Raw genomic sequence first — 24496 nt, forward strand, 5'->3', positions numbered from 1 at the left:
ACGTTTTCCTGGCTTTAAAAGAATATTCAATAATTGAATTGCACCAAAATTATGAAAAACTTATTTTCATTACTAATTCACATCCGTCGCTGTTTTAACATCGAGGAAGCCATAAGTTTAATAATTTTTAAAATATGTGGTTTTAATACCATATTATAAATTCTTTCTTTGACCTGAAATTGTTATTGTTTCATTTTTTGACTATAAATATTTTGTGAAGTTAAAATTATTCCTTCTTTTATTAACGTATAGTAGAGGTTCACAATCCTCTTCGTAATTGAAACTGTAGTGGTTTGCTCTTTATGTTAACAAAGTTAAAACCATGTGTATTTTATAGGTAACCAAGTATTTTTGTATGAATATAATTGTTGTTAATTATCTAAGGCAAACCGATGAAAATAACATGGGAAAGTATCTGGTTATTTTCTTTGCTTTAGTTTTTCTTATGGTTTAACATTGAAAAATCTTCTAAATTTAGATATAAGAAATGATAAATGTTTTTTTAATTCCCATTTATATGCATTCGACAATTAAAATACAATTGATTAGGAATACAATATTTAGACAATTTATAGTTAGAGTCTTAAATTGTAAATTTTCTGAGTCCACGTGTGACTATAATGTATCTATCAGACTAAGGAATGGTATGTTTTCAATATACCGAACTATTATATAGCTAAAATTCTATAGATCGTGTTCTTTTACAACTTATGTCCCCAGTGAAACTGAAATGTTCGCGTATTTTCACTGTACTAGGCAGTTTACTTCTTGAAAATTCTGTTGTAGTAAAGTATAAATTATAAATTTTATAATACTTAATATTTGGTGCACATTAATAATGATTTATTGTTTCTTTTAAACTATAATCTGCATGGTTTGTTGTGCTCAGTCTTTATGATACTAAATGTTTTTCAATGAGATTTACAGAAAAGTCCAGCAATAAAACAATAAAAAATGTACACACTAAAAACGTGATTTCATTTGGTAATGAGTAATTCTGTGAATAAAATTTGCTAAAAAAAATATTTTTCTACAAAAAGGCTTCACGTACCATAGTTTTAGTTTGTTTCTTTATTTGTTTGCTTAAGCATCTACTATTTTTCTATGTACATTTTTACAAAGACAATGGATAAGCCACATAAATGCATGATATGTATTATTGTACTATATGCTATAGCCTATACAACGTAAACATAATAAAATATGCTTCTTTTATGTAACCTGAAAGGTCAAAGTAACTAAAAATCTATGTAAGTAAGAATATTTTAAGACCTATGTTATTCTAAAATGGCGGAATCCAAGAAGGCGGCTAGCATATGAAGATCATGCATGTATCATGCTGCTTACATCTACTAACTTGACAGGTGGCTTTTCTAGATGCGCAATGCTGATCGTTCCTAGGGCCTGTGTTTATACTGTGGAAAGTGGCGTTCATCCAAAATGGCGGCTGGCATATGAAGAACATGGATGTACCCAAACGTGCTTTTCTCCATCTACTAACTTGCCAGGTGGCTTTTCCAGTTGCGTAACTCGGGCCGCTCCAAGGGCCTGCGTCAACACGGATGACAGTGCAGTGATGGAATTGGAGGGCTCTTGTTTGCTTGCCTGGGCGTCCCGACAGGGCGTCGTGTTTTCGCGCGCGCCACGGGGATGCTCCCAGCTCCTAAGGCTCTGGTGCGAAATGTCACTCGCAGTGGGTGAGAGCTACGAATTTTCATTTACTTCACTTCTTCGCTAGCAGGCGTGGAAAAGGTACGTGGAGGTAGTTGGCCCGAAAACCTCTTCAAAAAGATTTTCAAAACTAATAAATGGTTTGTACTATGTACGTTAATACAACCCTGCCATTAACGTTGTTGTAAAACGAAAAACGCCTTTAATATTTGGTTTTCTTTTAATCAGTGTTTGTTAATTATTAACAATATAATTACATATTAAAATAGTTTTCTACATCAATGACATCAGAATATGCTAGTATATACAACTAAAAATAACATATTTAAAAAAATTACATTTGACTCGTTACTAGGAAGGGACGAAAAAAAGTTTTATTTCATACAATAAGCCTACTTTCCACGAAAACGTATTATGTTAAAATAAATGTTTCTCTTTCTGTTTACAGAGCGGTCTTTATTTCATTTTAATCATGTTTTTTTTATTTGAATTTAATCAATTATTCATACAAAATGATATTGTTTATTAAGATTCTACTAAACCTTTATAAGTCAGGGTTTTTAACACAGATTCGTTGGGAAATGAGATTATACCATTTCTGAATATATCACAGAATTATTTACAAATCTTAAATATATTTTAAACTTCGTAAGCAATATGGACAAGTCATACCAAGGTAAAAGTTAAATGGGTAACATGGCCAGTTAATTATTTTTCACATATTATAGCTTACACTATCAGAATAAATTAAAAACAAAATTCCAAAAACAGTATACCTGGTAATGTCACCTTAAAGTAAAACAATTAATTTTTTTTATGATTTTACGCTTTGTTGATAACAATGTCATTTATATTACAAGGAGACAAGCAGCTCAACTATATGAAAGTTTTAAATGAAATCTACCGTGGATTTAAGAAAAATGCCTTAAAATAACTTGCCCGAAGTGATTTAGGGCAGCAAAGGAAAATAAAGGGTGAGGATGGCTTGAGATTGTTCAGAACCTGGGCTTTCCCATTGGCTAGTCTGTTGCTTTATCACTGCGCCTAGCCGGAAGCGACGCCGGGAAGCACGAACTGTCACTACGTGCGCGTGCTGCCAGTTGCAGCATCACAAGGCGTACAACATTACGTGACTGCAACAAGTTCTGTGGAGACGTTTTGAAAGCATAGTGTTATGCACACAAAATTATTTTTATCATTTAATTATTTATTTTATTTTTATTTTGTTTGTCATCCTCCTGCCAATGGACGTATACAGAATGACACAAATAAATCAAAAAACATAAAATACACAATTAAACGAACACATACTGTTAACATAAACATATGATTAAAGATATACATACGGTGCCAAAATATGTAATAACAAAACATACAGACACTGTTCATCAACACAGTTAATAACAACCAAGTTTACAAATACAAATACGGAATTCAAATATAAGTTTTGGATTGTTACGACTGAAACGAAAATCATATATTATACTAGATTTAGAGTATATCTATGTTTAATTTTTTTCAGTGAAAGGCAATAGAAATGTTTTATAAGTATTATACTTTTTACTTAATTTTTTACCAAGCTATTCTGTTTACTGACAATATTAAAAGTTCTATGATCGTAATATGGAATTCTTAAGCCATTCAGAGGTTATTAATGAGCTGTCAAAATATGATAAAAACACATTTAATGATAAATATTGCGTGAATGGTAGAACCCCTAATTAAAAGGGTATTTATTTTAAAATTGGAGATAAATGTAGCATATTTAAAGGGACTGTTTTGTGCAAAGTTCTTTACGTAACAGTTTTTATTTCTGCTTGTGTTAGTTGTTTATTGTTTCTTTCCTGCGCTCATGGAAATTTAAAGTTTTTGATGTTACAGCCGCCTAATGGAGATACAACTTGTTTTACACTTACAGACAGTTGCGTGTCTGGGGGTTTCTGTTCTACTTTATTAATTATGTCATTTCCATTAGATTATAAAAGTTTATCATCTTCGTATCTGGGTTCCGGCCAAGTCCGTGGAAATGATGGTATGCCAGATGGATATTTTTGGAGCCATCCTGAAGGTCACTTAATATCTTAAGTCCTAATGTTCTGGCGGAATATTAGACTTATTTAGACCCTACCTGTGATTGGTCCCTGTGGAAGGTAATGTTTGGACGATGGTATGGACAGTGAGGATGAGTCTGCTCAGTGGGTGCATCAAACTTCAATATTCTCATCAGCCGCAATCAAGGCTGCTGCACCAAATAAGCAGACTAAACATGGCCGCCTGTATGGACCAATCAGAGCTCGGCTATGAATCGCCCTGCAAATAATCTGCCCCAGAATACTAGGCCTTTTCATGTTTTATTCTCCTTTAAAATATGGCTTTAACAAATCATTTTTACTCATAGAAAATATATACCTACTATTAACGTATGTTGACTATCCAGATATCTAAGCCGGATGAGAATTTTTATTAAAGAATAATCTCACCGCTGTGTCAAAATATGCCTATTATCATATTGTTATCAATAACAAATACTTTTATAGCAACTTTTCCTAAGCTTGCTGTTTCATAACATATGGCACCTGCCACTTTATATCTAAGCGAGAATGATTAGGAGTAGGGTGGATCGTTTCAAAACGTTTATATTGAAATGAGCTAAAGTGAATGTCTGGCACCTCACCGACCGAAAAATCTACTATTGTCGTCAGCAACTTTATGGGTTCAAATGGGAAAGGAAGTCGGGTGGTCACGGCACGAAATTTTTAAAATATCAGAACTGCGGCGGGACTCAAAATCATTTGAAATATTCATGTTACGGCAATATTTGCAAAATGATAATTATATGCCATGTTATCCATGTTCCCGAAGAACATGCTCGTACTGAATAACGTAAAGTGGTAACACAACTTTTTAATATAAATGTAACAGAGGTTTTCTGTCAAGAACGAGACGTAGACTTATTCGATTCCAGTACTTCTAGATAAAATGCCAATATTTGCGAAGTTTAGTTGTTAAAACTTTATGGACCTGAAGCCACAAATAGTTTCTCGCCCAGGGCAGAATCCGCATGGATGGAATGTGGGAACACCGTCATTCCGGCCAGCCTGGGGAGTGCGTGCGCATGAAGTAGCGTCGGAATGCATTGGCGGGTGGAAACGGGAGCACTCCGAGAAAACAAAACAATTCCCCGGCTCACGGCAACATCCGTCATGTTCATCAGCTGCTGAAACCTGGGTTTCACCAGAAATATTTTTAAATAATGCGAGTGAGCCTAACGCTCAGTAATTTTTTTATAATCAAAACGATATATCGCATCTATGTCGAAACAGTATTGGTAAGTAGCAACGACCAGCCCGTGCTAGATGTAAGAGGGAGTTCTTAGACCGCCTCTATTTGCCCATTAAGGCCCGTATACAATTGTAATATCCTACACTGATCACTGATTGGCCCACGTGACCCTCTGACGTCATGCGCGGTGTGGGCGATGGTCCGAATCTCCCTGTTCCGAATACATTGATCACCTTGAACTTCTTTTCCCAATCTGTGTCCTTTGGTAGCATAGAAGAATGAACACTTGTGATATTTGGAGTTCCCGGTATCCGTTTATAAATGCGAACAGAAAATAATGAACATTTATTAGCATCCACTTTCGCCTTACAGAATATAAATAATATTATTGAACTCCCACAAATTTCACAAGTCAAATAATAATTAAATACTTCGCAGAATGACGAAAGTAAACAAAAACAATAGAAATCAATCATTTCTGTGCTCTATATTTACTGCGCTCTGGTGACTTCTTTAGAAATCAGTAGATTCGGACATCGGACATCGCAATAATTGTAGACCGAGCTTCACATCAGGTCAAGGATACGGACCGCTTACAGGTTCGCGCTGTTGCAGACGGGCCTTTGCGCTCAGCCGCTCGCGCCAGCTAACGGGTGCCCAGCAATGTGGTGTCGGGTGGCGGGGCGCGTCGGACGCAGGGCTGGCGTGCCGATAGCGGTCACCGCGCGCTCGGGTCGATAGGACCGTCTCTCTCTCTCTCTCTCTCACTCGCTCTCGGCGTAATTAATCCTGGCGGCTCACCTGCGGACGCACAAAGAGCCGCGGAATGAAACCCTCGCCCGCTGGAGACACGCGTGAGTCGATTGTGCTGTGGGCAGGCCGGGCGCTCGAGTGGGGCTGGTTTAAACTGCGTTCTTACTGGAACCGCACACGTCAAATATGCCACCACTTGCGTTACGAGCAGGAAAATACGTGCTTCTTCCCAGCACTTTTCTCATCTCCCCCCCGCCCCTTATTTCCTCAAGATTTGAATTTTATATATCATGATACTGTCTTTTATGAGCAAAAATACTCACACAACTCAAAACTATAAATATTTAACTGTGACACGGTGAAATCAGTCTTTTAAACAAGCAGTAGGATAAAACTGTTTTTTTATTATCTTTGTTTAAATAATTTCTTTGATGCGATATAATAAATTCGTACTTAAAAATATATATATGAGAATGGTTTCTTGTGAAGATTACTATTAGTTTGAATTCATCAAATAGCCAAAAATTATATATGTACACTTTATTATTTTTGTTTGTCTAAAATAATTTAACTAAGTATAACAAATATTAAAAAAAAATGTTTTTTTTAAATAAGTCATTACTTATTGCTGATTATAATGTATGTTATAATAAGCCTCAATAACAAACAATAATGATAAATATGCATACACACAGAAAACAAGTCTAAATTAGGAGATGTCAAATAATAACTAACGTAGCACAAAAAAATCCGTAAATGGAATTAGTTTACAACATTACAACTCAGAAGGACACATTGAGCTAACAACGAGACATTTTGAACAAGAACAGTAAATAAAAGCTAAAAGGTAATAGAATAACACAATGACAAACAGAAGAAACCAACAATGATATTGAACAGATGTTCTTTTTGTAACCCTTCTTCCTCCTTAATTGGAAGAGGGGTTGCGTCCCCGACTCACTCTGGGCGCGAAGGGAAAAAATAAATATTAAAACCAGGCATAAAAAGCTAAACAATATAAATTCCCCACACCACTGCCCAGGGGTCAGGCCAAAAAAATTCAAAGGATATAATAGTAGAGTAACCATTAAACAAACAAGAGGCAAGACTTTGGACGTATGTTATTAAAAAATAGAAATTTGCAAAAATAATTTTTACTATACATAACCATACAAGCTTAGTTACAAAAGCTGACGTTAATAATGGCAGCATCTTATCCCCATTTGCGATACTAACAATAACCTTTAAAAAATCGTAAAAATATAAATACTGATAACAACAAGTATAAAAATATATAAGGGCGTGAGGCGTGGCCACTATAAAATATCAAAATATACTGACTGCCCTAATACCAAAAATCAAACAAGACAATCAATACAAATATATAAAAAATCTACAAAAATAATACTGAAGTACAAACAAATTATTTAAATAAAGTTCTTAAACTCTCAATCAACGGTGTAGTCTTTCTTCAGATGTTCGTTGCTAAAGACTTGCCAAAAAAACAAAGTTAATATCCTAGGCGTGCGCTGGCTTCCTGACCTTCCTCACCAACTCCAGAGTCTAATGCCACGCCGGGCCATTGGTACGAATTCACAAAGGCGTGAACGATGATCAAAAAAAAATTATCTTATTTTTAAGGGAAATGTAGCAAAAACTCTTCACGTAACATAACTATGTTACCACAGAAGTATTTATCATATACTTCAAACAAAGTCTTACTTCTTTATTAACTTGCCAATGATTTTATAAAAACGTAGAATGGCCGCACCAACCAACATCAGGCTGCGCATGTAGTCCAATACCGATCGCATACATTTAATAATACTGCACAAGCTGATATATTAGCTAAATGCAACTTTAAGTATGCAAATTCCGAAGACAAAGTCTCAAAAGCAAATTGCAAAATGTTCGTTTCTTCCAAACTTATACTTTTATTACAAATACAGGCAAACGGGCGACCTTATTAAAAAATCCCACACTGGAACAACGTGTGAAACAAATGGGCCTCTTCACCAAACAGGCTAATAAAAGTTCCGTCCAAATAAAATTTAGTATGGGAAAATACACAGTTCACTAGGTTTGCCAAAAACCAGTGCAGCACCACGAGGGTAAAAATCAAAATCGCGGCCTCTCTTTACCTTGATTTCTTCTGTACCACAGGGCAATCCATTTGCCCTGTCACCCATCGTGGAGCCTCCAACCCAATACTCTTCGTCGCCCGTTGCCGTCCGGCATACCAGTCCGCGCCGTCACATGGCTCTGTCCTCGACGGTCGCTCGGCACAAACTCACCCCGGCCCAGCTGATTTTTTCTTCCCGGCAAGCCGAATGTCTGACGTCATCAGCCAACCGCCGGGCGCTCGCCAAGTGGTAATTACGTGAAACACAATCGATGTTCTTAAACTCATAATCGATAGCTACCAAAAGGCGTATAACTAATTAACAGAAACAAATATAATTAAAAAAATTTACAGATAAATTAACATTTATTAAAAAAGCGTAAAAATACGTGAAATAAAAAACCATATAAAACTAGAGACCAGCAACAAAAATAAATTACAAGTAAAAATGTGGCCCTGCCGGCCACATTTTCACCAAAACGACGACAGTATAAACGAACACAGGAAGCTTACTCAGACAAAACAGTTGCCACGTTTCGGGAACTGAGATCAGTTCCAGTCCTCAGACACAAACAGAGAAAATAATGAATATCCAAAACATCTTAAATATACCTTCTTCATAGCAAGATCCATTCATAAAACTTTCGGGAAAAAAATTACTAATTACCATGCCTACAATATGTGCTAATTTGGTTTTTAAATTCAAAAGGATCAATAGTAGAGTTAAGGTTAATTTTAGAAACACAATGAACATTGTCAGATTAAATAATCTGCAGCAACAGGGGGGGAAATGAAATGAGGCTACTCTAACACTCAACCACTCTGTGCAAGTTAGCTACACTTCAGAGATAAAAAATATGCGAGTAAATATTTTATGCAGTCTTTAGCGTGTTTCGTTGCTACTTTATTAGTCCTCTTTCCGTCAGTTCTACGACTACATGTAGTATGCACGAAAAAAAGGAGTACTAAATTTCTTTGGATTAAGTAGCTGTTCATATTCTTCTGCTATATTATTAATTAATTTATATTTAAGGTTCCATTAAGGTGCAGTTAATATAAGTTCATCCGCTTCAATTTAAATTTCCCACCGATTCGAAAAAAACATAAAGCTACATAATAAAAAAAAAATCAATAAAAACAAGCATCTGCTACCTGCCGTTTACTCTCATAATATGACTATATTGTATAGCTTTCAAAATTATTGAAGGCCTGATTAAAAGTTAAATTATTATTAATACACCAAATCTTTCATGCAGGTTGTACAACAAAACTAACACAGAATCGATTACAAAACTTTAAATTTTAGGTGAAACTTTTAGTATGCTAAGCGAGACCTACAGTTGTGAATTAGTCAGTGAAAGCACGAAGCGTGCTCTCCAATTGGGACGCAGGCTTCATCCCGTAAAAAGGAATAATTACCTCGCTAATTAGCGCTGGCTTTACGCGCGAAGCTCTCGGAGCAGCGGCCCGCCGCCCTGGGTGGAGTCCCCTGCGCGACCAATCACATCGCCGGGATTATCGCACGTGCGCGCTGATCGTGATCACGCATTCTGCGACACGAGAAGCGGCAAACATCGAAAGGTCGTGTATATCACCGCAGGAAGGAGCTGCGTGATTACGAACACAGCATGTTTCGTTAAACTCCGACCATTGATGATGTTCTGACGGTATGGACCGTAACCTTTGAGCATCAGACGGTATCTGTCGCACCGGTGCTACGTTATACACCACTTTTGCATCAGTTGGTGGTGTGAAACGAACAAGAGGTCAGCGGTTTAGTTGAACTATAACAACTTTTAAATAATGTGAAATTTTTGAAATTTGACTGGTATGATTTTCTTTTTACCGTAGCCAAACCTATTTACAATGAAGTTTAACGTCTACATTATTTTAGGTTAGGAACTGTTAAAGGTAGTTGGTAGGTCAATACATAGGTATTGCTACATTGACGACAAAAATTTATTTTAATTCAACTTTAAATGAAATAATTATCAATAAATCACCAATAGTTTAAATGCCTGAAATAAAAATGAAATCTTAAATAAAATGTACATTTTATTTATCAGTGAAACAATTTTTTTCATATTTCACTATTACAATAGTTTATTTAACACACCGTTAATTATTCAGTGGTTGCCGGCCCTTTGGCGTCACTGATTCATGCCGTGGCTCGCAAGTCTCGCGGATCATAGCGGATCACGCACCGCGCGCTGGTTCGTAGTTACGACAAGCGATGCCTGGGTGCTCCTCGCTCCTTCTAACTGCAGTAGTCATGTCGGCTGGCAGTGGCCTGCTCGTGTCCGCGGCACTTGCGCCCCGCGACTCGAACAGGTGCCAGGCCCCGAAGAGTCGTCATAGAAAGTCATACCGTGTTCGTCCACGCTATCGTCATTGGGTAGCCAGGATTATATGTTTAGTTAAACACTGCGTTCATCTGCGCGTCGCTGTTTTGTCCACAGTTGTTTTTTTAATGTTCTTGTTGCATTTGCCTCGTGGTCCTCTGCCTTATTCTGTTCATTTGTGGGCTCTTTTTATGACTAAATTCCTGCCATGGAATCCTCTGTGTTAAACAAAGAATGTAATATTTGACATCGTCTTTGATTGGCTTCTTTTCTGTTTACTGAAGTTATTTTCTATGACAACCGAATGTAAGCCAATAATGGCATAAGTCCAAGATGATATGGTAAATTATTCTTCTCCGCTGCAAGAATCATTCGAAAAACCTAAGATGTTTCACTATGTTTTTTATGCATTTAAAAAGTGTAACGAGGTAATTTAAGCGTCACTCGTTAGCCCGTGCCCAGTGACTTAACGGCTGGGGTTCACATAGCCCCGGTCAGGTGTGACGACAGCTGCCTGAGTGTGGGTATGTGAGCGTGACCTTTTCACCAGGCTAGTAAAGAATCTTCCAGATTTCTCAACCAGCAATAGAACCGTTCGCCCGGCCAGCTATATACACTGGGGCCCGGCGCGCAGATCTTTGCTCAACAGCGAGTCCGGGTTCTGCAACTTGCAGCCCGCGACCCACCCACTATCAGCCGCACCGAGACGACATCCTGCCAGATACCTGCTTGACGTCACTCAACCGGGAAGTTGCGTAACTTCCACTCCTAATGTATCAACACCATCCTGAGACCCGAGGACGGACCGTCGGTGAGAGAGGCGTGAGTGACGACGAGAGAGAGCGAGTCGTGGGAGACTCGTCCGAGCCACTCGCTTGCCAGGCGAGACCGACATCGGGCGGTGAGCTGACAGCCACGGGACGTCTGGCGGGACGCTTACGTTCCGTACAACCGGCGTCGGCTGGACCAGGTGACCTCGGCGACGAGTAGGAAGCCTGCTCTCTCGGCACCCGGCCTGCGAACGACCTGGTCCGCAGCTGTCTGTGAGCGTCTCCGTGTCCAGGGGACCCGGGATAGTACCAGGCCACACCTGGCCACAGAGGTGCAGCTGGGAGGCGGGTTCGCGCTCTCAGGAGAACAAGAGCGAGTCGGGACTTGGTGTCGAGCAGACACGTGCAGACGTAGCTGGGACGTCGATAACCAGGTCGCCGGCCGTCGCCGTGCTCCAGCGAGGTGCAGTTCCGGGGCTTCCCCGACAGGCGAGTAATTACAAACAGATATACGCCTTCGTCACGGGCAGTGTTCATTTTTAGACATAACTTTCAGTGAGGAGGGACTTCAGTAAAATAGACAGTACAAATTCTGGGATTCCCGAAGAGAATGACATTTTTGCCAAGTATTGTGGGCTCAGAACACTATTTGTTCCCTCATTATTTCGGGTTTACTAAGGCTATGCGAATAGCAATATTCATATATGTTTACAGTTAATAATTTATGCTATATTTTCACTCTCTCAATGTTGTTCGTAACATGTAGTGGTCATGTGTGTAACGAGTGTATTTAATTTCCGTATTCCAAAGGAGAATTATTTACCACTAGCCCTGATTTGAACTGAACCTCGGTTTGTCACAATGTGTTTGACAGTTGTTACTTTTAATGTTATCAGGAGGCTTTGGGCATGTCAGCGAGTTACTAGTTCATAAGCGAATCAAGTCACTGTGCACTGTGTAGAAGAAGGATTTACATGTGAATTATACACATTTATATGGGAATTAGAATATCATGTGACTTGGAGTTTTGTAGTGCTTGTACCGACAGCGATAGAAGAAGCAACGGTATTCCTTATAAACCAACTCGCTGTTTTTATAAATAAACGCCAAAATTAACATCGAAATGTTCGTTGTGTGTAAATGGGTCATCTTAGTTTTACATCTTAGTGTTGACTGTCCATCACGCCACTTTGTTCATAAAAATAAACTTTACAACTACACAAAACGTATTACTGATAGCTAAAAAGAAACCAATGACCACGGAAATTAATAATTTATAAATCTCTATACTTAAAAATCAATTGTTATGTGTTAGTCTCGCTAAAACTAGAAAACGGCTCTACTGATTTTAATTAATTTTTGTGGTGATTTACATGGGAGGTTTAGGAAAAAAATCATTAGGAAATCCCCAAAGGAACAACCGAAAGTACGAAAAAATCGAATTTGGTAATTTTGTGTGGGAATCGCCACTTCGAATTACTTTTGAATGTTTCTATGTTTGTCTTCTATGCGTTCCTAAACCACTGATCCGATCTCGATGAAAGTTTGCACATTTGACCTTCAAAACACGAGAAAGGTCATTGTCTAGGTGATACGATAACACCAACCCTTAAAGCAGAATTTAAGGCAGCGTCCGAGCGTATGGATAGTTACCTGTAAGTATTTTATAGTATTTTTTTTTATCTTTTCTATAGTCAGAATAATAATGGTGGGAGGGAAGGTGGGACAGAGTAAGATGGAGGGAGAGAGTGAGAAAGGGGAAAAGAGAGGGGGAGGGGGAGAGAAAGGGATAAAGGGATATATAGAGAGATAGAGTTAGGTGTAGAGAGAGCTATATAGATAGAGATAGAAAGATATAGAGTTACTGAAAGGTATAGAGATAGAGCGGGATAAAGACACACACACGCACTCTATTTAGTATACCTACTTTCAAAAACTTTGAAAAAAAAATTAAAGAGGCATTGCAATGCATGCCGGGCATTAGTTAGTTTCTACATATAGAAATAAATTGCAATGCGTTAGTCTCGCAAAAACTCGAAAATGGCTCGATCGGTTTGAATATTTTTTTTTGTTCGCCTCAATACTGGGGTGGTTTAGGAAAAAAATATCATTAGGATAACCCCAAAGAAACAGCCGAAATAATGAAAAAATCTAAATTTGTAATTTTGTATGGGAAAAAGCACTTCCGATTACATTCAATGAATGGAGTAGGTGGCGGACCCGCTGCGCCATGCATAACTGTTTTTCCTCATTGTGTTTTTCATGCCGGGGAGTTTTGTAAATTCAATTACATTTGAATTTTTTTTAAGAAAGGTAATGAATTTTGAGAAATGATTTGGTTAAAGCGAATTTAATTACATTTTGCGAACATTTATTTTGATCAGAAATTCTATTAAGGTAAATTGACTTTGCAGGCTTAGATATAACCACTAATTAATTAAATCATTAAATGTGTTTTCAGCGAGACTCGATAAATAAGAGGTACGCCATGCATGACTGTTATTCATTCCGGGCGGTTTTGTGAAAACGTTTACATTTAAAATCTTTATTTCGTAAAAAAAATTGAAAAAACCCTAATTGGCTGAGCGAACGAACTATATAGGCTGCGAAAAACCAATATGTAGATGATCTCAATACGTCCATTAAAAATTACATTCCTTTAAAATCGGTGGACACAGTTATCAACCATGATGATGTAGTCAACTTTCCTACAGAATTTTTTTTTATTCCCTGGAATTGTTTGGAACTGAAAGACGGCTCAGTCATCATCATGTTGCGTAACAAAAATCAACCTCTACTATGCAGTGGAACTAGACTGGCTGTGAAAAAGCTTATGAACAACGTCATCGAGGCGACGATTATCAATGGAAAGTACAAAGGTAAGGATTTTTAGATTCCGCGCATTCCGATTATTCCAACGGATTTGCCATTCGATTTTAAACGGCTGCATTTCCACGTGCGTTTGGCCTTCGCGATGACCATCAACCAATCACAAGGCCAGTCGCTGGAATTTTGCGGAATTAACTTGGAGTTCCCGTGTTTCGCGCATGGATAACTATATGTCGCATGTTCGCGTGTCGGATAACCATCATCTTTGTTTATTGATGCGCCGGAAAACAAAACGAAAAATGTTGTTTACCAGAAAGCTTTGCATTGAATTTTTAACTGCATTTAACTTTTATGTAAATAAAAATACATTGGATTAATTTTAACTACAAACTAGTTTAATTAAATAACCAAACAAAACCCAAACCGTACACGAGGTGGCTAAAATCCGCGATCTCAATGAATTAGAGTTCGAAGTTTGATTATGATTGATAATCGCTTATGAAGCGTTACAATCAAATTAATTTTAGGTAATACGAAGTTCATCGGGTCATCTAGTAATTAATAATAGAGAAACTTTTCCTTCGCGTGTTGAAAAAGTCACACTATCCGAGCGGTCAGGGGCCCCAGTCTTAATGCAAGGAGGTCCGGGCTCGCTTCCCGGCCAGGTTAAACCTGGTGGTCAAGAAAGGAAAAGATAGACGTGGCGGACGTTGCAGTGAGCTGGTGGGTTCTATCGTTTCCGCTTCCCATTCATTCCGTGATCCGTTTTCATCCTGTAGCGAAGGTTCACAAGGACTTGGGTGTCAGCAGGAGTTTCCATCTGAACACATTATTATTAACAATAAGGTTTCACAACACATTAAGATCATTTCAAAAAATATTCTTCATTACAATTTCACTACCTTCTCTTTCCGACCTAGAAGCCAAAGTGGAATAACAAACATTAGTAGATAATGAACTTTATACTATATTCAAGACTAGCTGGTTAGAATGTCTACAATAACTTGATTCTCTAATAATGGCAGAACGTTACACCCCAGGCGAGCAGCTCAGGGCTGGCGAGGCGGGGAGCCTAGGTTTCCGCAGAACCAGGATCCCGAGTCCCCACGAGGGACCACGCAGAGCGACCGAGCGACCGAACAGAGAGGCGGGGCGTGCAGCCGCGAGCGAGTCTGCCGAGAGCCGCTTCCAGCCCTCACGCCTTCACACACTGAACCTCGAGATTACGGATTGTTATAATTTTTATCAAAATATATATAAATCAAAGGTGACTGACTGACTGACATAGTGATCTATCAACGCACAGCCCAAACCACTGGACGGATCGGGATGAAATTTGGCATGCAGGTAGATGTTATGACGTAGGCATCCGCTATGAAAGGATTTTTTTAATTAATTCTACCCCCAAGGGGATAAAATACCACTCACTGACTCACTCATCACGAGATCTCTAAAAATATACACCCGATTGACTTGAAATTTAGCATAGTTACTCATTTTGTGATGTAGACGCTCACTAAGAACGGATTCTGCGGAAATCCGATACCAAGGGGAGTTTCGGGGGCGTAATATATCAAAATTTCCAGTTTTTGGTAGGAAATCACCATGGCAACGGCTGTTGCTTTGTTGATGCTTCATTCGTCTCTATGGCAACGACTATTTCATTGTTAGTGCAGTCCTCATCACCGTTGAAAATTTGGTGGGTACTTTAAATATCAAAAATTGTCCTTTTTTTCAAGTATATATATACAGTAATGTACCTTATGTTACGCAGGATGACATTTTTCGAAAATTAGATCCCATGGGTGGTTAAAACCAGGCAACAGTGGGTACTTTGTCTGCATGAGAACAGGATTTTGCATTGTTCATGCCTTCTGCGTCTCCATGGCAACGGGCATCGCGCGGCAGTGGCGTACCCACAAGGAGGGGCATGTATAATGAGCGGCGCAAGAGTGATCTGCCTGTAGACTGCCGTAGCGAAGTACGGGTACATCAGTTGTACGTTGCGTGCACGAGTCGGGAAACCATCGGTGCTATTCATTTTTTCTCCGGTACATTATACAGCATTGTAATAAATTTTCACTGAATTTTTTTTATTTACCATTACTGTAAATGGGAGATGTGGCTTAATTTTTTCCCATTAATATAGCCGTGCGAAGCCGGGTCGGGCAACTAGATAAATAAAAATGCAAAAGTTTGTTGGTTCAAAATTTTAAATTTCCAAAATTTCTTGACCGATTGCTTTGAGATTTGGACACAACGTTGCATTCGAATGCGAGTATTTTTTTTAATATACCTAAGTCACATCTGTGACAGGCAAAAATACGTATAAAAATATAGTCAAGTAAAACATTGAATCATAACTTTTATTTTTTTAGATATATATCTTAATATATATAAATCTCGTGTCACAATGTTTGTCCTCAATGGACTCCTAAACCACTTAACCGATTTCGATGAAAATTGGCATTTATGTGTAATTTTTTCCAACTTGAGAGATAGGATAGTTTTTATTTCGATTAATGGTCTTAATCTGATAATTTTAGAGTTTTCTAATGTGATGTATGTATGAGTTGGCAGAAAATCACCACGGCAACGGCTGTAGCATTGTTGATGCTTCATTCGTCTCCATGGCAACGACTATTTCATTGTTAGTGTAGTCCTCATCACTCATTAAATACAGACCACCAATTTTTAGATATATACAGGTAAATAACTATACACTGGTATAACAGAGTCGGTCGGGATTTGAAAGTGATTTCTAAAAAGGTCCAGTGAACTCTTTAACAAGTCAACCGATTTCGATGAAAATTGGCATTTATGTGTAATTGTTTCCAACTTGAGAGATAGGGTAGTTTTTATTTCGATTAATAGTCTTAATAATTTATAATTAATAATAAACTGATTATCAATGTTGATTGGTGTTTAAGCCCGGGAAACAGTGGGTACTTCGTTTCCATGACAACGTTGCGTGCTTGAGAGTCGGGAAACCATCGGTGCTATTCGTTTTTTCTTCGGTACATTACAAAGCATTGTATTAAGTTTTTGTCAAAATTAATTAATTTTCATTTTATTTCATTTATTATAACTGTAAATAGGAGATTTGGTCTCATTTTCCCCCCCATAAATACAACCGTGCGAAGCCGGGTCGGGCAGCTAGTAGAGATATAAAGATATATGTGTAGGTATATAGATGAGATAGATATAAAGGAAGATGTAGATATAGAAATATGATATAGAGAAATAGAGATACATATAACTAGATATAGATATAGAGAGATTTAAAGATATACATGGAGCTAAGTAGAGAGAGTTAGAGAGAGATGCTTTTTATGTGTGTACCTACTGCAACCAAATTAAAAAAAATAAAGATTCAGGAATTGCCAGTTACGAATAAAATTATTAAAAGGAACATTTTCATCGCGTAGGTAATTTTATTAACAGTTTTTTATTTAGGAAATTTGTATAGTGTATGACTAAATTATGACTCTCAGTGTTTTAGAGACCATTAAACAAAACCTTTTTTATATTTCTTTCACACTTCCTAGACGTTTTGATTGCTCGGCAGAGCCAACATGTTTGTTAGCACAGTTTTCGTTGGTACGCGGACACATCTTTGTCCACATACTTGGTGCTAGAGGTGGCCGGCCAGGTACTCCTCCGCCAGTTCTGAGGGCGAGTGCGAACTCTCCGTCGTCCCGCATCGGGTACCAGGCACAAGACCGAAAGTCATAAGACCGAGTCTTATGCCTTTCGGTCTTGTGCCTTTCGGTATTGTGCCTTTCGGTCTTGTGCCTTTCGGTCTAGTGCCTTTCGGTCTAGTGCCTGACGCCAGATTTAAGACATGTTCTTAGCGAGAAAAATATTACATTTTTCGGTCTTGTGCCTTTCGGTCTAATGCATTTCGGTCTAGTGCCTCACGTCAGAGTTAATACATATTTCTAGCGAGAAAAATATTCTATTTTTCGGTCTTGTGCCTTTCAGTCATGTGACTTTCGGTCTTGTGACTTTTGGTGTTGTGCCTTTCGGTCTAGTGATTTTCGGTCTACTGCCGCGTCCCCCCCGCATCGAGCTCCAGGCCGCGGTCTCGCCGCGAGAAGAGGGCTGCAGGAGGCGACACGTGGTGGACTCTGCAGCCGGAGTGGGTTCCTGTTCGCTGCGTCTGCGCCGTGACTCGCGCTTCATGTCGTATTCAAGTTCCATTACGGAGGGCGCGTTTCGCGTGCCTCCACGAGGACCCCCTTCGCCCCCGCGGCAGCTACCCAGTCTTAAGGAAGCTCTCTGCTCGTGCGATGTTCCACGCCGCCAACACCGTGCCCAGACCGCGCGGATCAACGATTCCAATAGGAAAACTAAGGTGTCGTTGTGTGTTGTCCAAGGTCTGCAATCTTCTGTGTTAGTCTGTGCTGTGATATATTCTCTGACTGATTCCTTCTACGAAATTCTCTCTTTAACTTTTGACATCGGCTGATTTTGGCTGGTTTTCTGTGTGTTTGCGTATTAATCCTTTTTTTCCCTTATTGAAGTTTCTCTATGACAATACAGTGTAACCAGCAATAACGTATGTCCCGAAAAACCTATACAAAAATCTGCCCCCCCCCCCCTCAATTGCTAGAATCATTGAAAGAACGTAAAATATCACAAAAATTTTATTCGTATAAATTTGGCACATGCCTGGAATTGTATGGGATCTCGAGCGATAGACACTGCCAATCAAACAGTATTATGATTATGAATAAAAATTTCATGAATACAATTATGTGACGTTAGTAAAATCTATTTTTGATAACTGCCCTGAGCAGTGCGAACAAGGATCAGGCACAGCAGGACAAGTGGCGTCTGCAAACAGCATGTTGTCAACAAAACTCCTGTAATTAAGATGAATATTGTACATAAATCTGAAGAAACTTGAAGAAATGCGGTTCAAAAGACAGAGAGTATATTCAAAGTTTCCTTTTTAAAATATATAACGTTTTCCATATTTCTTATGGCTAAACGATTATGAAAGTAACTACATAAACGCTACACAATGCGTTCTTCACAGTGAAAACATGAAAGTAATATAGTTATTTGTGCGTTATACATAACTTTTGTGTTGTAATTTAGACTGAAATACTGAATAGTCACGCGAATGTTTCTACTACCGAAGCTCGATTTTTCGAGATTATTTCCGAGTAGAAATTTTTTTTTGTAGAGAGATACTTCATCTTTTTGGTTTCAAACGCTTGTAATAATATTGGCTTTACATTAATTGGATTCGTTTGATTAAAAGCACGCATTTTACCCTGTATGCAATGTGAGCATATCCATATAAAACATATGCAGAATTTTAATAGTTTGTAAAGTTCTGAGCACGGTTCATAAGTATTATGTTTGGCTTCAAATAAAAAAAAGTGTATCTTTAGTGAATTCTATGGTTAATTAAAATTTTACATTAATAAAAGTAACTTTCTAGCATTTTATGTCATCTGTAAAAGTCTCGTTATATTGCATATTTTTATAAATAAAATATAGTGTTTTAACAATTTTTCACAATGATAAAACATTCACATCACTTATGCGTTTCTTTTTTCCAAGCCAGTTCACCTACGAAATAACAAAATTGATTGGCTTTGCAGAAAAAAAATATTAACTATTCATGTAAGACATAACTGTTAATTTTGTGCTCTGATTCAAGGCCACAAATTACGTGGGTGTCAATGAAAAACTGTACTCTCTGTGTAGGTAAGTTCTTCTCAGGCTATATTAGCTCGTGAGCGAAAATGATTGCGCTCTGATTATTACAGATCATCACATATAATAATGGATTAGAATAAAAAAAGAGGATTAAAACCTATTATCAGATAAGGAATTCATTTAGCTAGACAGCGTGGAAAAGTGTATGTTTTACAAAAGAAAAATTGTAAACTAGTTACAAGATATTTAATGGTTACACTACAAGTAAAAACTATACATTTTCTAAGACAAAGCTGTTAAACATACAAAATTTGTGCACTTAATAAGTATTTATTATTATTTAGAATACTTAAAAAATAATTGATCAGATGAACTAATTGTTCTATATATTTTACAGGAATGAAGTCTCCTAGTTAAATATTAATTTTCATATATTTAAAAGAATTTATATTTTGGTAACTAGTGTCTAAAGATATAAATTTTATCATAATAATAAAAACATTTTATAGTGCGCTCACCAGCACCATAACTAAAAGATACTAAGAAAAACAAATCATAGCATATTTGACTAGCCAAAGTCATCAGTAGATACAGACAAGTGCGTAGAACAAAGCGGCATAGGGCCGCAGCAAGCAGCAAGCATGCAGGAAGCTGCTGGAAGCTGCAGGAAGCTGCAGGAAACTACAGGAAGCTGAGAGGCTTGGAGTGTTGAAAACGGGAACCAGGTAGCTCGTATTGGAGCATTAACTCACCAATTTCATTACGTTTGCAGGCATTCACCAATGCACGGATCTGAGCTGCAGGATGGTGAAACCAACTAACCGGAATCCATTCACGCTATCTCAGTGGCAGTAATATTTTAGTTTGAGAAGCTGTGAAACACGATGTCTAGCCACCAGGAACAAAAAAAAAACAGTTATTCGTGCAGGAACTCATGAAATCAATGCAGCATGGAAACTTGCAGGTAAGTGGACCCAAACATCAGGTATGTATATGTGCATGAACTCACCAAGCAGAACACTAGGGAAAGTAGTCATTAACTTGGAGAGCAATTATCGTGGGAACGTACAGGCAAGTGAGATCAACCATCACGTACCTGTACATCAACTTACCAACCTGAACATTAGGGCAGATACTCACCAGTTTGGAGAGCAATGCACCCGGGAACTCGCAGGCAAGTGGTCCCGGCCATGAACACTACGGCAGGCACTCACCAGTTTGGAGAGCAATGCACCCGGGAACTCGCAGGCAAGTGGTCCCGACCATGAACACCAGGGCAGGCACTCACCAGTTTGGAGAGCAATGCACCCGGGAACTCGCAGGCAAGTGGTCCCGGCCATGAACACTAGGGCAGGCACTCACCAGTTTGGAGAGCAATGCACCCGGGAACTCGCAGGCAAGTGGTCCCGACCATGAACACCAGGGCAGGCACTCACCAGTTTGGAGAGCAATGCACCCGGGAACTCGCAGGCAAGTGGTCCCGGCCATGAACACCAGAGCAGGCACTCACCAGTTTGGAGAGCAATGCACCCGGGAACTCACAGGCAAGTGGTCCCGACCATGAACACCAGGGCAGGCACTCACCAGTTTGGAAAGCAATGCACCCAGTAACTCGCAGGCAAGTGGTCCCGACCATGAACACCAGGGCAGGCACTCACCAGTTTGGAGAGCAATTCACCCGGGAACTCGCAGGCAAGTTTTCCCGGCCATGAACACTAGGGCAGGCACTCACCAGTTTGGAGAGCAATGCACACGGGAACTCGCAGGCAAGTGGTCCCGGCCATGAACACCAGAGCAGGCACTCACCAGTTTGGAGAGCAATGCACCCAGTAACTCGCAGGCAAGTGGTCCCGACCATGAACACCAGGGCAGGCACTCACCAGTTTGGAGAGCAATTCACCCGGGAACTCGCAGGCAAGTTTTCCCGGCCATGAACACTAGGGCAGGCACTCACCAGTTTGGAGAGCAATGCACCCGGGAACTAGCAGGCAAGTGGTCCCGACCATGAACACTAGGGCAGGCACTCACCAGTTTGGAGAGCAATGCACCCAGTAACTCGCAGGCAAGTGGTCCCGACCATGAACACCAGGGCAGGCACTCACCAGTTTGGAGAGCAATTCACCCGGGAACTCGCAGGCAAGTTTTCCCGGCCATGAACACTAGGGCAGGCACTCACCTGTTTGGAGAGCAATGCACCCGGGAACTAGCAGGCAAGTGGTCCCGACCATGAACACTAGGGCAGGCACTCACCAGTTTGGAGAGCAATGCACCCGGGAACTAGCAGGCAAGTGGTCCCGACCATGAACACCAGGGCAGGCACTCGCCAGTTTGGAGAGCAATGCACCCGGGAACTAGCAGGCAAGTGGTCCCGACCATGAACACTAGGGCAGGCACTCACCAGTTTGGAGAGCAATGCACCCGGGAACTAGCAGGCAAGTGGTCCCGACCATGAACACCAGGGCAGGCACTCGCCAGTTTGGAGAGCAATGCACCCGGGAACTAGCAGGCAAGTGGTCCCGACCATGAACACTAGGGCAGGCACTCACCAGTTTGGAGAGCAATGCACCCGGGAACTAGCAGGCAAGTGGTCCCGACCATGAACACTAGGGCAGGCACTCACCAGTTTGGAGAGCAATGCACCCGGGAACTAGCAGGCAAGTGGTCCCGACCATGAACACCAGGGCAGGCACTCGCCAGTTTGGAGAGCAATGCACCCGGGAACTAGCAGGCAAGTGGTCCCGACCATGAACACCAGGGCAGGCACTCACCAGTTTGGAGAGCAATTCACCCGGGAACTCGCAGGCAAGTGGTCCCGACCATGAACACTAGGGCAGGCACTCACCAGTTTGGAGAGCAATGCACCCGGGAACTAGCAGGCAAGTGGTCCCGACCATGAACACCAGGGCAGGCACTCGCCAGTTTGGAGAGCAATGCACCCGGGAACTAGCAGGCAAGTGGTCCCGACCATGAACACCAGGGCAGGCACTCACCAGTTTGGAGAGCAATGCACCCAGTAACTCGCAGGCAAGTGGTCCCGACCATGAACACTAGGGCAGGCACTCACCAGTTTGGAGAGCAATGCACCCGGGAACTAGCAGGCAAGTGGTCCCGACCATGAACACCAGGGCAGGCACTCGCAGTTTGGAGAGCAATGCACCCGGGAACTAGCAGGCAAGTGGTCCCGACCATGAACACCAGGGCAGGCACTCGCCAGTTTGGAGAGCAATGCGCACGGGAACTCGCAGGGAAGCGGACGGAGCGCGGTGACAGGTACTCACCCGTGCGGGAAGCTGAGCGGCACGGAGTGCACCACTCGCAGCGGCTCCTTCATCATGTGGCTGAGGTTGAAGCCGATCACCAGCTCCTTCTTGCGCAGCGACCTGCGGCGCGCGTGCGTCGTGAACACGCGCCGCAGCTTGCCCTCGGGCGGCGTCTCGCGGTCCGCCTCGGCGGCTCCCAGCGCCGTCAGGTCCAGCGAGGACCCCGACTTGCACAGCGCCGTCTGCAGCATGGTCGTCTTCGTGGCCAGCCACGACTTGGGCACGCACACCTCCAGCGACTTGCGGGACATGGTCGTGGCTGCGACCTCGACTCACTGCGGCCACTCGGGGGAACAACTGTTCACATCCACCACTTCTCCTTCTTCTGCTCTGCCACCAGGGTGACTTCCAATTTGCGATTCAACATCATTTCGCAATTATAATGTACTGCCTAAACAGCTCAGCCAACCCACGAATGGACGTGCCCTCGATCACACCTTCAGGAACCTCCACTCCATGTAACGTAAGTCTTGAGGCATCCCGTAGGTCTTACAAGCTTGCAAGCACCCGACGTCACCAGTTGTTCCATCGCCTGGATATGTTGGCAGTTGTTTTAAATGACGTAGGGAGTTCCTTTATCTTAGGGTTTCGATGCTATTCCAAAAAAAAAATTGATATACCACCTCGAAGCCGTTCCTAAAGAAGCCCTCGGTTTCTGACGTGGGTTCTTTGTAAATGTTTACCTACAAATTTACCACTTTCACATTACACTCACTTCGTTTACTTGTTACTGATTTCCATATTTTAGAAATATAGATCAATACATTTAACACTATAAGAAACTAATTATATTAAACCAATAAGAACTCTACTTAAACGATACAATTTGTAAGTAAATTAATGTTAAATAATGTTTAAAAAAATTGTACATATAGGTGTATTTTCAAGAAATGCATCCAAAAATTAGCAGCTTATAAATATTACTGTATGCTGAGAGAATCAATGAAAAATATAATGCGAATTTTTGATAGCTTTTCTTAAGAAGGATAAAAAATGTTTTTAAGAAATAAAGTCTAAATACTTTGTTAATCCCCCTAGAATTGTTTTTACTTTACAAACACAAAATTTTTCTTTATTACCAAGCGTGTGGTATTTTAACAGAGGAAATTTAAAATTTGATTATTTTATCTCCTTTCATTGTACCGTTGCTTTTATCTGTGAAGTACTAATGATAAAGTTCCTCGGTTTTCTATTTTCCAGTTGGCTTCTTTTCTTGAAATTCTGGACAGTACGAGTGATAATATTTCGATCCATTGTTTATTTATTCTCTTCATTTTCTATAGCAGGAAAATAAACCTGTAAAAAGTTTTAACAGCATTAAAAAATTATTAATGCGTCTCTGCCATATTACAGAGATCCTACAAAACAAGCAGGGGGAAATTTTAAAAACAAGTGTAATATTATAGCTTATTCATGGTACTGTTTAGTTGCAAACTGCAAGTTGCAAACCAATATTTTAGTAACGTTAAATTGGTGTCATAGAAAACACTTAGTAATGTCAATGCATTATTTGGCTGTTGTGGTTCAAACATTTCAAAATTATCTATGTCTGATAATTCCTTCATTATTCACATAAATTACCATTAACGAGCTACAAAACCAAAAAATCCATGCATCATTCTATTTCTTTTTGAACAAGAAAAGACAATTTCAAAACACAACAGAAAAAATATAATTACTAGAAAGGTGCTGTAGTAATAACAAAAATCAGTTAATTAATAAGTATAAAAG

The 24496-nt window shown here is 40.0% G+C and overlaps 1 protein-coding gene across 1 annotated transcript in view; it reads right to left on the reverse strand.

Moving 5' to 3' along the window:
* Positions 1–24496, reverse strand: part of LOC134538085 (GTPase-activating Rap/Ran-GAP domain-like protein 3) — a 380750-nt gene that overhangs the window by 292935 nt on the left and 63319 nt on the right. Inside the window, exon 2 of the mRNA XM_063379094.1 lies at positions 22724–24061. Coding sequence (XP_063235164.1) covers positions 22724–23016 — 293 coding nt within the window. The 5' untranslated portion in view covers positions 23017–24061. The remainder of the gene's footprint in view (positions 1–22723; positions 24062–24496) is intronic.

The sequence above is a fragment of the Bacillus rossius genome, chromosome 1 (genome assembly GCF_032445375.1).
Source record: "Bacillus rossius redtenbacheri isolate Brsri chromosome 1, Brsri_v3, whole genome shotgun sequence".
Lineage (NCBI taxonomy): Eukaryota > Metazoa > Arthropoda > Insecta > Phasmatodea > Bacillidae > Bacillus > Bacillus rossius.